The 13,754-nt window shown below is 33.7% G+C and overlaps 1 protein-coding gene across 6 annotated transcripts in view; it reads right to left on the minus strand.

The window, feature by feature from the left end:
- Positions 1-3,901: 3,901 nt before the first annotated feature.
- The window catches only part of LOC130565741 (centrosomal protein of 128 kDa-like), a 37,424-nt gene continuing 27,571 nt past the window's right edge, over positions 3,902-13,754 (minus strand). For 4 of the 6 annotated variants that reach the window (XM_057352779.1, XM_057352777.1, XM_057352776.1 and 1 more), the window contains 6 exons: positions 13,092-13,141; positions 12,652-12,675; positions 10,137-10,214; positions 9,947-10,060; positions 5,646-5,754; positions 3,902-5,477 (listed from right to left, as the gene is read on the minus strand). In XM_057352779.1, the coding sequence (XP_057208762.1) occupies positions 5,377-5,477; positions 5,646-5,754; positions 9,947-10,060; positions 10,137-10,214; positions 12,652-12,675; positions 13,092-13,141 (476 nt within the window). In that variant the 3' untranslated portion in view covers positions 3,902-5,376. Of the gene's footprint in view, positions 5,478-5,645; positions 5,755-9,946; positions 10,061-10,136; positions 10,226-12,651; positions 12,676-13,091; positions 13,142-13,754 lie in introns of those variants that run through there. The other 2 variants (XM_057352778.1, XR_008964408.1) reach the window with 2 other exon arrangements.

The following is a 13,754-nucleotide window of genomic DNA, read 5'->3' on the forward strand; positions in this document are numbered from 1 at the left end:
CATTCTGCTAACTAATAAACAAAGTTAAAACAACCGAACTAGGACGCGTGAAGGGACAAACTGCTCGTGCTTTTTCAAACTGCGTTTAGATAGTTATTTCATTTCTGACGTTGAGATATCTGGCAAAATGTAAATGCTAAATTAAGATGATACCTTGCAGATATACCATTCATGGATTCATGGCCTGTGAGCTGCATTAAACAGTCTCTTAGATTTACATTTAAGAATTTGACATTAAAATGATGTTATGTTAGTCATAAAGTAATTAAAAGATTTAAAACGATTTATAACAGAGGGGTGCCATATTTGCCCTGCACAACCTCAGTTAACTAGACTTTACAAAACTATGGACTCATCTCATTATTATGAAACTATTTAAGCCATAATAAGACGTTTCATCTCATATGAATACAATTTTAATGTATATTTCAAACTCATAGATCTGTCGTATGCTTTACTGATGGAATTGCAATAGAATACGAATATATTTTTAACACTTTACACCGTTGCATTTGTTAACATTAGTTAAGCATTAGATTACATGTCTGCATTTGTTAATCTTTATTTTCAGTATTTACTAATATTTTTAAAAACATTGAACATGCACCATGAACTAACGTGAACAATTGTATTTGGCATTAACTAACAATAAACAAGATTAATAAATGCTGACTGTATTGTTCATCGTTGGTTTCATGTTAATGCAGGAGTTCACAAATTTTAGATCCGAGACGTATAATCTCTCAAGATCCTCCAGAAATACAGGGAGAACACACACATTTGTTCATTTTTAGTAGTTTTCTTATTATGAATCAACAAATTTAATTTTAATATACATAATGGTAGGGCTTTATGATTATGTCAAAAACTGTAGTCCCCTTGATATTGTAATGTTGATTATTAATGTTGGATTTTGCATTTAAGTATGTTTGAAACTTCCTACACACTATAAATGCACCATTTGTGGCTCCCACTGTCAAAACAAGCATTATAAACGTGTAAACCAATGAACAAGTGTCATTGTTGGTCAAAACATTTACTAATGCTAACAAACATATGATTTTAAATAGTACGGGGGCCCCGAAAACAACTCAAGCCCAGGGGCCCCCATCCTCCTAAGTCCGGCACTGATACCGACTGCTTTTCTCTTTAAAATTGCATGTTGTTAAAGACACCTAAATGGTCACTGGTGCTTCCAAGAACAATTCTGTCTTTTCTGGAACAAACGCCTACCATACCAAACCTTCTTTTCAGCGTGTTCAGGTGAGCGGCTGTTATAGGTGAGTGAGTTAATCAAAGGCGACAAATAAATGTGGAGGTTGATGAGCTGGTGACACGTAAAAAGGTCAAAGACCTGCACTATATAGACGGAGACATCAACCACCAATAACTTATGTGTCAACCTGGAGCCTTCTTCATTTTAGAAAGATTTTTCATCCCTCCTGATACAAAAGACTCTGCGCAGAGAACATGTTCACCAAAAAGTCTGACGGCTACTGCTGGTCGACTAAAGTAGCGTTGCAAAAATTAAAGTAATATACATAGTACACTAAAAAAAAAAAACTATTAGGATTTACAGGTACTTCATTTGTGTTTATTTTTTTGCACACAGTTCAAGTAAATGTACTTTTAAAACTGTATGCAAAATTAAGCAAATTACACAAAAATTAAGTAATAGTACTAGTTTAGTGCATTTTATTGTGATCATTTGCTTAATTTTTCCTCACAGTTTCTTTTAGTAAAATTGAAAATTTATGTATGTATAGTTTTTAAAGTAAATTTAGTTAAGTAAAGTTTACTAGAGTTTAATGTTCTACTAGTTTAATGACCCCTAAATCAAAAGATCAAAATGCAGATTTGAGCAGAAATACAGAGTGGAATGAGAAGGCCAGAGAACACTGGTGAAAATGCACATAGAGAAAAAATATTGAATATTTAACATTAATTCAACAGTTTCGTTATTTTTTTAATCTTTTTAGATATTTTAAAATAATTTAAATGTAAAATGTTTATTCTGAAAATCAATCAAAAATATGAAAATCTTTTCAAAGGATTAACAGAGGCATGCCTTAAAACAGAATATTAACGAAATGAATGCATGAGCAATATCACATTAACAAATTTCACCATCTATACATGTATGTGTGTAGTTGACAAATAAACCGTAAATGTGTCATATGGTGTGACAGTAAAAAATAAATAATATAATATAATTAATATAATATAATATCAGTGCATTGCTGGGATAGTCACACATTCAATTTGATAGAAACATGTTGACAAAATTTACATCTAGACATCATCTCTTTTGCGCTTGTGAACATAAAAAAAGACGAAGAGGGTGAAGACGAGATGAAGACAACCCAAGCAATCCCAGCTCTCGCTGTGGCACGCCTCTGACGTGCAGGCATTGACAGTGATGTATTTTGTCTGGGAGGCTGCTGTATGGCATTCTGTAGTGTGATTGGATCCAATGACAATCCCAATGAACCCGCGAGTATTGCAGGCGGACACTCCCCTGGCACGGATTTCAGTCTCTGTTGATTTCGGGCGATGGAAATATGTTATCACAGTGGGAGGCCGCTGGAATAACACGTCCACCCGCTAGGATCAGGATGCATACAGCTGCTTTCTATACAGCTACAAAGAACTTCAGCACAGTATACAGTACATCCAACTACTTCACATGAACCGTAGAGATTTCACTTCCAGATTTGAATAAATAAAGAAAAATAAATGCAGTAGTTTATTTAGTGCGAGGTGTTTGTGTTTTGTACAGAACAATCTGTGACTCATTCCAAAATCCCAAACCAGAGCGACCCAAATACCGGAGGAATATCTGAGGACACAAAGTGGCTGTTTTATCTTCATGCTACAGTGATTTGAATATGACTCCACTGTATATCATTGAATCTTATTTGAATGAATTTGACCGTGTTTTGAAGGAGTATAGTGTTGTTTTTATCACAGCATAAGGGATACATGCTCCTGAAGTGAGCTACTTTAACATGCAGCCCAATAATCCCCACGAATCAATAAAAGTCAATTATAGCTCTATAGCATTTCATCATGTAAAACATCTAATTGCTGTTTATCCAGATAAAACTGACTGCAAGTGGCATTTAAATCTGATTAACCTAATTGAATACAAATGCATTCCACACATATTTATTAGATACACCTTGTTATTACACCTTTTGCGTGACAATTAATTCATTGTTTACGGCATAGATTCAGAAATCGATGTTGAAATGATATCATAGCACCAAACATCAGGACCAGCCATCATATCATTCAGCTATATCTTAGTGAGCAAATAAACAGCCGTGTAAAAAAAAAGAGACCATTCCAAATGCTCATTTAATCAGCATTTCTAGATGTATTGTGGCCATTCCAGTCCAGTGTCTGTTGAATTTCAACAAAATCAAACCTCAGGAGTGACAGAAAGTCATCCAACAGCAATGTGAAACACTGACAGCAAGACAAGACACATAACACTGAGAAAAATCAAGGTTATCTCATAAAAAAATTGAACTTGTACAAATATGACTGCTGAATTGCTTAAAACTGAATATGAACTTGTTTTCTTTGCAGTATTTGACGTCTGAAAAAATACAAATGCTTTTTTCTGTTATTTTGACCTGCTTCTCCACTGGTTTCATATTTTGCAAATAAAAGTAATATTTTTATTTGAAATTTGGGAGAAATACTATTTGTAATTCACAGATTGAAACAAAAAATGATCACTGTACCTAAACACATACAGCTGAAAAATGTTTTTTTTTTTTCCAGAAAACAGGACTTCATAATCAAAAATTTTGTTAATGCTTAAAATAGGAAAAAACATTCTCCTTCTCTTTTTTAAAAAACAGGACAATATTAAGTCAATATCTTCTTTCTAGTTTTAGGAAAGTTTCGATATTTGTACTGGAAAACAAAACAAAAAAGTCACTAAACGGGTCTGAAAAGAAATGACAGACGGATGAAAGTTTGTGTATAAATGTAAGTTTTATTATTACTTCTGGAATGTGCACACATGGACACGTAGCTTTTTGTACATACGAATGCAACCCATCTTCTGATCACCCAATGTTGTATATTGAGACAGATCATAATATGGAAAATATTCCAGATGTTGCTTTTTATAGCTTAGAAATGTCACTGTTGTGTTTCAAGTAAGTATCCACTTTGCATCAGATGTTTATCCTAAAATTGCTTGGTTAAAATAAAAAAAAAGAAACAAATGAGGCTGTAATGGTTAAAATCCATGAAGATTGTGGGCGTGTAAAATAAATGTAGATTACAGAGGTAAAATAATCTGGATTTGAGTACATTTGATGAGAGAAATGTTTGAGTTCATATTGAGATCTTCAATAATATTGAATATTGATTGCAGACTCGACAAATCTGAGCTCAGTCTGACACATTGCCAAGATCTCTTCTAGAGACATTTGTGAGATTTGTAAGTCTTTTCCAAGCAGAAATATCCGAGATTTAAAACAAACATTCTATTCGTTCTCTATTTAATCTCATTCATGTCTAAGAGAAAACCGAGGAAATTAAAATGATCTGTGATGGTTCTCTTACGGGCTTTTCATCTTAAATCACAAAACAATTAGGTATCAGGGATCATGTTTTTAATTGGTTTGACATTCACATCATACAGGTAAACTGGGTAAACAAGGTCAGAACACCAGTCCCATACCAGTGGGCTTGTCTGCATTTTTTATCCCTTAATGAAACAAACTAGAATAGTGTGCTTTAGTGATTTTCTGCAACAATTAAAAAACATTCATTTGTTCATTATTATTGTAAAAATGGTATATAGCATAAATAAAATGTATAAAATACAAATGCATACAAAAAGGCACTGTACTTAAGCAAATTATGATTTACCAAATTTACTGTATAAAAACTGAAAAACTATCATATAATCAATATTCAAATGAAAATAGTTTGTCCGCATTGGTCTAAAACTATTGCTTCATTACAGTAATGATGACAATACAGTATATCTGGATAAAAATCATAAAATAAATATAAAACATGACTATAATATCGTATACTATATGGTATTATAGTTAGTGTTTTCTCTGAATATTTCAAGTTAATACCACAGTGTTAGAAGCACCATATTCTAATGATCTGATGAAAATAAGATCTTACACAGTTACAACATATAAAGTTAAGCAGAAATTGTCTCAATGAACCGAAAGCGGACTGTGTCATACAGACACTACATAAGAACTGTGTAATGACACAGTAGATAATGATCAACTCAAAGCACTACACACGTCTTCTCAGTGACAGCGACAGGTCTGAGTGTAAGGCTTTTGTGGGCATCAGTGCATTTGAGGTAGTGTAGTGCACATGATGCTACATGCTGGTGTTTTCAGAGGTTGCTCCGTTGACAGGGGAATAGTGCTGTTGTGTGACACTGCTGTCCAAATCTGCACTGCCAAGATATTTGTGCGGAGCTTAAAACAGAAAAAAGAAGAAACATAGATGTGTGCGAGGAGGTTGGTAGAGACAAAGTATCATAATGAGATCTGATTATTGGCCTGTTCTGAAAAAGACTAACAAATATTTATAAAATTATAGCTAGAGAAGCAATAAAAGGGTCTTATTTTTCCTCTTGTACTTACAGGTAGAGTTAGACAGTGTGGTGCTGGTCATGAAATTACTTTGGCTGCGCAGGGATGATGTCAAACCAGTAAGATTAAGACTGCGACACGCAGCATCCAACTTGTCATCCTAAAATCAATAAAACTAGTTCAAAGTTCAGATTTATATTACATTTTATAGAGTTTTTTGCACTGTTTGAAGGGCATCCTTACAGTAAATACTGTATATACAGACAGAAAAAAATTAAGAGATATTTTTCAAAAAAGTTTTAAAATGAAAGTTTTTCCGAATCGACTATTTATAGGTACTGTATGTGTTTAGGCAAAATGATCATTTTTGTTTCATTCCGTAAACTACTAACAATAGTTATCCCAAATTTCAAATAAAAATATTTCTAGTTGCATTTATTTGCAGAAAATGAAAACTAGAGAAACAGGCTTCAGATTCACTTTTAAGCAATACATCAGTCATATTTCTACATGTATTTAGTATTGTATTATTTTATGTGATAACCTTTAATCAAAGTTTCATGTGGCTTGTCATGCTGTCAGTCTTTCACATTTCTGTTGGATGACTTTATGTCACTCCTGAGGTTAGATTTTGTTGAAATTCAACAGACACTGGACTAGAATGGCCAGAAAATGCTGGTTAAATGAAAATTTGGAATGGTCTCTTAATTTCCACAGCTGTATATTATTAGTTCAGATAGCAGTGCCAAAAGTACAAAATAGTAAATTATTAAATACATGGATATTGTACATAAAATACAATTGTATTAAAAAAACGAAATAAAAAATGACCAAGTTTGTAATCAGTCCATTCTATTTATAGTACAATGAAGAAAGTGTATTATTTTTATAAACTGTATTACTAACTGTAAAACATAACTGTCTGTAAGACAAGAACCTAAGGATAACCCAAAATAGTATATACAGTACATAAAAATTAGCAATAGAATGTAGATAAAATGTGCATTTCTAACTGAGAAAAGAATAAAAAAGGGTCTTAAAGATCGTAGTCAGATCACTATAATAAAAGCAATATCACATTATCAGTATATTTCAGTATTAGGGCTGTCTTACGGAATAAATAATCAAGATTCAGCTTATTATGAAAAGTGACAAACACAGCTTTCGATTTCAATCTACCTGAAACAACTTTTTGTATTTCCAGTGGTTCAGCATTGTACACATTGCAAGCAAAGGCAAAGTGGAAGCGTATAAATAAGTTTATAGGCCTTTCAGTAATGACAGCCAGTCCTAAGGAAGGGATGATATGCTTTTGTACATGTGTGTTTTGAGTTTTTTTTGGCGGTCGGACATGACAAAAAGAAGCTTTTGGAACAAAAAGTATAATTTGGAAATATTTTGGATTTGTGAGATTGCCTTGTACATGATGTAATTCCCAATTTGCCTTGTGATGCTACAAATCAACAAAACACAGACACGTGCGAATAAGAGAATTATTTGAGCTAGACAGCTTTGTTGATATAAACGGGAGCATCAAACAGTTTTGCACTCACAGACAGACAGTATCACGTCTTGATTTATAAATGTTTTTGCATGTGTATAAAAAAAATCTGTTGTCCTACACCAAATTATTTTAAAGCAGGCCTAAAATTCTATTCATTGAACTTAACCATGATTACAATATTAAAGGAAATGTGTTTTTAATATGCAGAAAGATACAGAATGGAACAAACAGTCAAAGTGGCTTAAAAACTGCAAATCCTCATTCTACTCTACACGTGTATTGATATTTTAGTAATGATCATGCTTGCAGTTACTAATATGATTGTTATGGAGAGGCTCAGAGATGACGTATTTTTGAAGGTTAACCCGGAAGTAAGCGCCTCGCTGGTTCCCTCAACCGAAAGCCTATGCATTTTTTCCATAGACATTTGGAGGATTGCAAAACATAAGCTTTGTGACCAACAAAGGTTTACAATGTTTACACGTTTTGTCTATCAGGATCATCTTTACAAATTAACACAACATTTGTTACTCTTGAAGTCGAAATACAATCGGCAGAAGTAAAAAGCTAACACGATGCTATAAACAGACTACACTTAAGGTCGCTTGATATCAACGTCACCACCACCAAGCCTCCGACAACTCTTTCAAACTTTATAAAAAAATGTGTTCCCTGGTCAGTAATTATTCTGTGAATGAATCCGCATCTACGTTTTAAGAGATTTGTGCCCATGTTGTAATATTTGCTTTATATGCGCGATGACGTATAACGTCCCCGCCAAAGGAAGTAGTCGCTTTTAGCAACTTGTTAGCAACCGCTGTTTTTAAGACACAATAAAGATTTAAAAAATCTAAAGCGGGTTATAATTGGTGTGTTTTATGTCACAATATTGAAAATATTTGGAGGTTTTGTTTGCCACAGAGCTTACTTCGGGCGATTTACCAAAAACCCATTAAAAAAACCCATAGACTTTGGAGCGATCGAACCTGAAGTCCTTAAATGCTAACTCGCTTCGGGGGTTTGCATACAAAAATACGTCATCTCTGAGCCTCCCAGCTCTGTTTAGCACATTTTACCACATTTACATGATCTTTATACATTCCCACCCCTCGATCATTGCAGAAGATGTGAAAAAGTCTGTGTGGCTAGAGGTGTAATGTAATTTATACCATGGTCTTTTTAAATACTCGATTCTGATTGGCTGGAAGGTGTGCATTAAAACCCTTTAACGCACAGGTAGCTCCAGTAAGTTTGATTACATTTGAAATTTAACTGACAAAATCACTGTAATTTTCACCTGTTTGATCTAAAATTTCACTGTAAACATCAATAAAAGATTTAACTTGGCAAATGACCATGGTATAAGAGGGATAATCCACAGCTAGCCGTGCATTAAAAGATTTTAATCCGCTTCGCGTCGGGTGGTTCTTGGCCTCCACATCGTGCATTAAAACCCTTTAGCGCACGGCTAGCTGTGGATTATCCCATACCATATTCCTGTTAAACACAGAGTCATGTCTCTAATCTTATTACTTTTAAATTAGTGATGGAGCTGCAGGGTTATTAGCTGTTAACTACATTCATTCCTGTCAGATGAAGCCTGCTAATGATAACCATTACCCAACAACAAAGCATACTGGCCATATTGAACGCTGCATTGTAGCAATAGCCAACACGTTCCATGAAGACATTTTGTACATTTCCTACCGTAAAAATATCAAAACTTATATAAAAAAAGTCGCGAACAAACACGCTGACAAACTTCACTCGCTGCTGCCCGCTCTTTGGGAATTACCCACTCAAGTTTGGTATCTACGTAAAGATTAGAATTTCTGCTTTTGGGTTCATCTACTCTCCACAACGTCATTACAGCGGTAAGCCAACAGAGGCGTTAGAGAAACCATTTTCTTCTTAGCAACGGCCTGCTACAGCGCCTCTGATGGACAACATTAAAGGCCATTTTCTCGATATTTAGATTTTTGCATCCTCAGATTCCAGATTTTAAATAGTCGTATCTCGGCCAAAATATTGCCCTATCATAACAAACCATACACCAATGGAAAGCTTACATATTCAGCTTTCAAATATGCATCCCATATGGTCACATAGACATTTCATTACCACAAAAATATTTTACTTTATATATTATTTTTATTTTATTATGCATTGCTTGTGTAAACTTGATTTTAACATCATAAAATATCCTACTATCCTAATGTTTGTAAAGTTGTATGCATATAATGCCTATATAATGTTTACATTTTCTAAACCGACAAATATCTAAACTCATCTTAAACCGAGATACATTTACTTGACAAGTGAAGACGCTTGAGATATTTATTCTTGTTTTATGAAAGAAAACATAAAAAAAGAGTAAGTTTTTGTTTAATACAAGGAAAACATTGGGTAAGAAAAATACACTTGAATTAAAGGAGTAGTTCACCTTCAAAATGAAAATTCTGTCATCATTTACTCACCCTCTTGTCATTTCAACCCTGTATGACTTTCTTCTGCAGAACACAAACGAAGATATTTTGAAAATGTTAACAGCCCCCCCATTCACTTCCAATGGTTACAATAGAAGTGAATGGGGGCTGCGCTGTTCTGTTACCAACATTTTTCAAAATATCTTCATTTGAAAGTTAACTACTCCATTTAAGTTGTATCTTTTTTTAAGTACCAAATGTAAGTTTATTTTTTCTTATCCCATTGGCATAATTTTAAAATATCCCATTTTAAACAAACTTAACTACTATATTTTCTTTGATAAGACAACACTAAGTATCTTACTTTTGGGTGTAAATACTGTATGAAGTGATGTGTGACTTTGCTTGAATGTTTTCTATACCCTGTACTCCTGAATCCTCCTCTTAGATTCCTCAAGCTGATGCTGGAGGTTCCCGACTATTTCTTTATATTTGGCGTAACGTTGCTCCACCATTTCTCTCTGCCTCTGTGACTCCTGAAACCAGATAAACAACTATGACATCCATTTGAGAGACAAGCCATCTTGATTCCCACATCACTTATCATCTAACCTCAAGATCCTTGAAGTTCTCCAGCAGACTGAGTTTCTCAGGAACCGACTCCAAATGATCCAAGGCCAGCCTGGTGCTCTAAAAAAACACTTTTTTAACCAAAGAAATATTCTAGCTTCACCATATTCCCATGAGCCGCTTGAATGTGTGCATCTCTCATAAGAGACGAGGGTTCATTCCTGACATCCGAGTGTTGTTGTTGTTGTTGTTGGACCAACCAAAATGATGTAAATAGTCAGAGCTGTGAGTAAAGGCTGAAGGTTTTCAGGAGCTAATTAAATGTTCGTCAGCCAGCCGTAACACATAATGGTGATTGATGGGCTGGCCGTCAGATAGTTTATTTTTCAAACTGCATAAATACTGCCGAGTCAATGCAGGCGTCAATACCTTTAACAAACGGCAGCATACTTCTTAGCCGAATAATGATTAGTAATTCAGACATTTAACAGAAATCGTTACGCTTTGACAAATAGTGTACTGAGGTGTGGAACATTTCAGCTATTTAATTTGAGGTCGAATATTCTCAATCTCAACAAAAAACAAAAAAGGTCTGGGTAAAGCAGGTTAATAATGTAAACTAGATTTGCATTATATTGCTTGAAGAGCACAAAGTTGTGCTTAAATTGAAGGTTATTTTAGGTTTTGGTTGTGTGTAAATAAAATGGTGAATCACAGTTGCTTCGCTGTATTATGATAAGAAAAGTATTAAGCTAACAAGGAAAATTCTTTTAGATTTAAAAACACTTGTAAAGGACTTTCAAAGGTCATGCAAAAACTAGTACTCTCAAATCGATTAATCACGATTAATCGATTCCAAAACAAACGTGTTTAAATAAAACACGCATGTGTATATTTTTATGTATGTATATATATATATATATATATATATATATTAGGGCTGTCAACGTTAACGCGTTAACGCATGCAATTAATTTTTTCAAATTAACACGTGAAAAATATTTAACGCAATTAATGCAGCATCCATTTGTTTTGACATTCTTTGTCTAGCGTTACATTATGTAATCACGCTCTTATTCGTGTACAGGCTTTTAAACCACTTAAGCGCGATTTAAAACAGTTGCTTTGACGCGTTCAATGAAGATAGACAGCTTCTAAACTGTGGGACGTGGCAAAACGCAACGCGAGGTCCAGTCTGGTGTAAACAGTCACGGGCTGAAGGCTGCGTCGGTGAATCTCTGTCAGACAGCGCATCCGTGTTAAGTTCTCTTTCGTGCTTGAATGGATAAAACCATACAAGATTATGTCAGAAAGCCCGTTTTGTCTAGAATTCTCTTAAGCAAGACTTCAAAGTGTAAAATAAAATCTTAAATGAATGCAAAGAGTTGTGAAAATGGGAGTGCGGTGACGGTCAGATCTGCGTACTGAGACAGCTCTTAAAGGGGCAGCGTTCTTAAACGTGCTGCTGTGACTCCTGTCACTAATGTTAATCAAAGAACAAAATAAAAGAAGAAATCAATGTGATTTTGTAGCTTTAAAGAGAATTCTTCTGCATTTAATTGATAATTTAGCATTAAAGACTGTAAAGTGTTTGAGAACTTCATTCAATTTCTGTATATTTCATGATAGCTCTCAATTATACTGTTGAATGGCTATAATTAATGTTAAAATAATCAATTTAATAGAGACATCAGTTACAGTACTAATATCAAAATGTTTTCTGTCATTCATAAAATGACGCTGTTAAAGAAATATGTTGTTTCTACATCAATTTGAAGATTAAATGTGAAATTATTCAAATGTAAAAGTATATTTTAAAATATTATTGTTATGTGTGATTAATCGTGATTAATCACAGAAAATGTGTGATTAATCTGATTATTTTTTTAATCGATTGACAGCACTAATATATATATATATATATATTATATATAAACACAAACATTCATTTCAGAATCGATCAATCGCTATTAATCGATTTGAAAGCCGTAGCAAAAAAATGTTTGACTTGACTTTTGGTGTATTAAATGCTCTCCTAGCCTCTAAAAATAATACAGTGGCTTAATAAATATCACAAAAGTAAAAAACAATATTAACTTAATAAAATCTCTTAAGTGATTTTTTAAAGTGGTACAAAAATCCAACAGTTAATTTCTCTAAAATGTACATATATTATTTAAGTTTATTTAATGAAAATAAATTGAACCAACAAATTCTATTTTAATAGACCCGTAATATTTTGGGCGAATTCTAATAGAAATATTTTTGTAACTCAGATTTAATTATTTCTTTTCCATTTAATCATTATTTTCTTGATTTCACAGCTTCAAAATCTACTAAATTTTTTTAGCATAAATTGAATTTGTTTCTAAAAAAAAACGGAGTAAATCACAGTTAAACTTTTTAGAGTGTAAAAGTTTACAAAAGAAATACAATGAAACTAAATTAAAATAACATAGGTGTTTCAGGATAAAAATTAGAAAAATGTTGCAGAATACGAGGATACAAATTTATCAGAATCTGACACACATTTACAGTAAAAAGCGAAATATCCTACCGTTTCAAGATCAGCAATTCGATCCTGAAAAAAACAACAGAAACAGAGGTGACTTTGACTGGACACAGGAAGTGCTGTTCCAGAGGACAGATTTCTACACGGTCAGTCAAGAGCAACACCTGGGAGGAATCCAGGGCCAGGTGTAATTACTGAAGCTGCTTCTATTGTCTGGCTGCATGCTGCTGGTTTCTTCTATCAAGGGACGGATTCATAATAAAGGATAGCAGGTGTTCCAGAACATAGATGTTTCCAAGTATACAGACGAGCTGGGGTGAGATGGAACGATAACCCGCCAAAAACATGCTCGGGTAGTGAACACGGTAAGGTTATAGAGTTGCACCATCGGTATGCACTTTGGAGAGCATGTGCAAAATGATTCTTCATTACAGTTTGGGAATTTTATTTATTTTTGCCAAATTTACTTTCATCTTTATACTGACCTGAAGATGTCTCACTTCCTCTTCTCTCCTGCGGCTTTTCTCAAGAAGATCTAAAAGATCATATTAATAATTAACCCAGATTTACACATTAATACACAATGGTTGTTAAACAATTTCATGTTTTAATCTAATTAACTACATAATGTGGCGATTAATTAGTCAAATTAATCGAAAAATGCTAAGAAATTCCCCCCAAAAAGTCATTATGTAAACCAAAGAGACATAAAATATTTTGTTTTAACATAGAATTTATTACACGAAACCATGAGACCATCCACTTTTTAAGTCGTGACATAAGGAATACCGTTTACCGGTCCAAGCCTCCACTTATTTCATGTGAGGGTACTACTTAAACAGTCGCTTATGATCGCTTTATTCATACTTTTATAAACTCACAGTGTACACTACAGTTTCACAGAATCCCCCAAATCAAAATTTTAAAACATTTTCTGTATTTTCCTATGGCATCTGATAGAGACCTGGAAATGGTATATGACCTTCCATATATGGTTGAGCGTGACGTCAGGCTTAACAAACGGACTGGACCACGAGGTTGAGTAAATGATGACTGAATTTTCTTTTCTTCACCCAAGGTTTTTAATTTAGATGGAAATATGCAATTCTTTTTAATGAAATTATATTCTAAATAATACACTAAAATTG

The sequence above is a fragment of the Triplophysa rosa genome, linkage group LG15 (genome assembly GCF_024868665.1).
Source record: "Triplophysa rosa linkage group LG15, Trosa_1v2, whole genome shotgun sequence".
NCBI classification, from domain to species: domain Eukaryota; kingdom Metazoa; phylum Chordata; class Actinopteri; order Cypriniformes; family Nemacheilidae; genus Triplophysa; species Triplophysa rosa.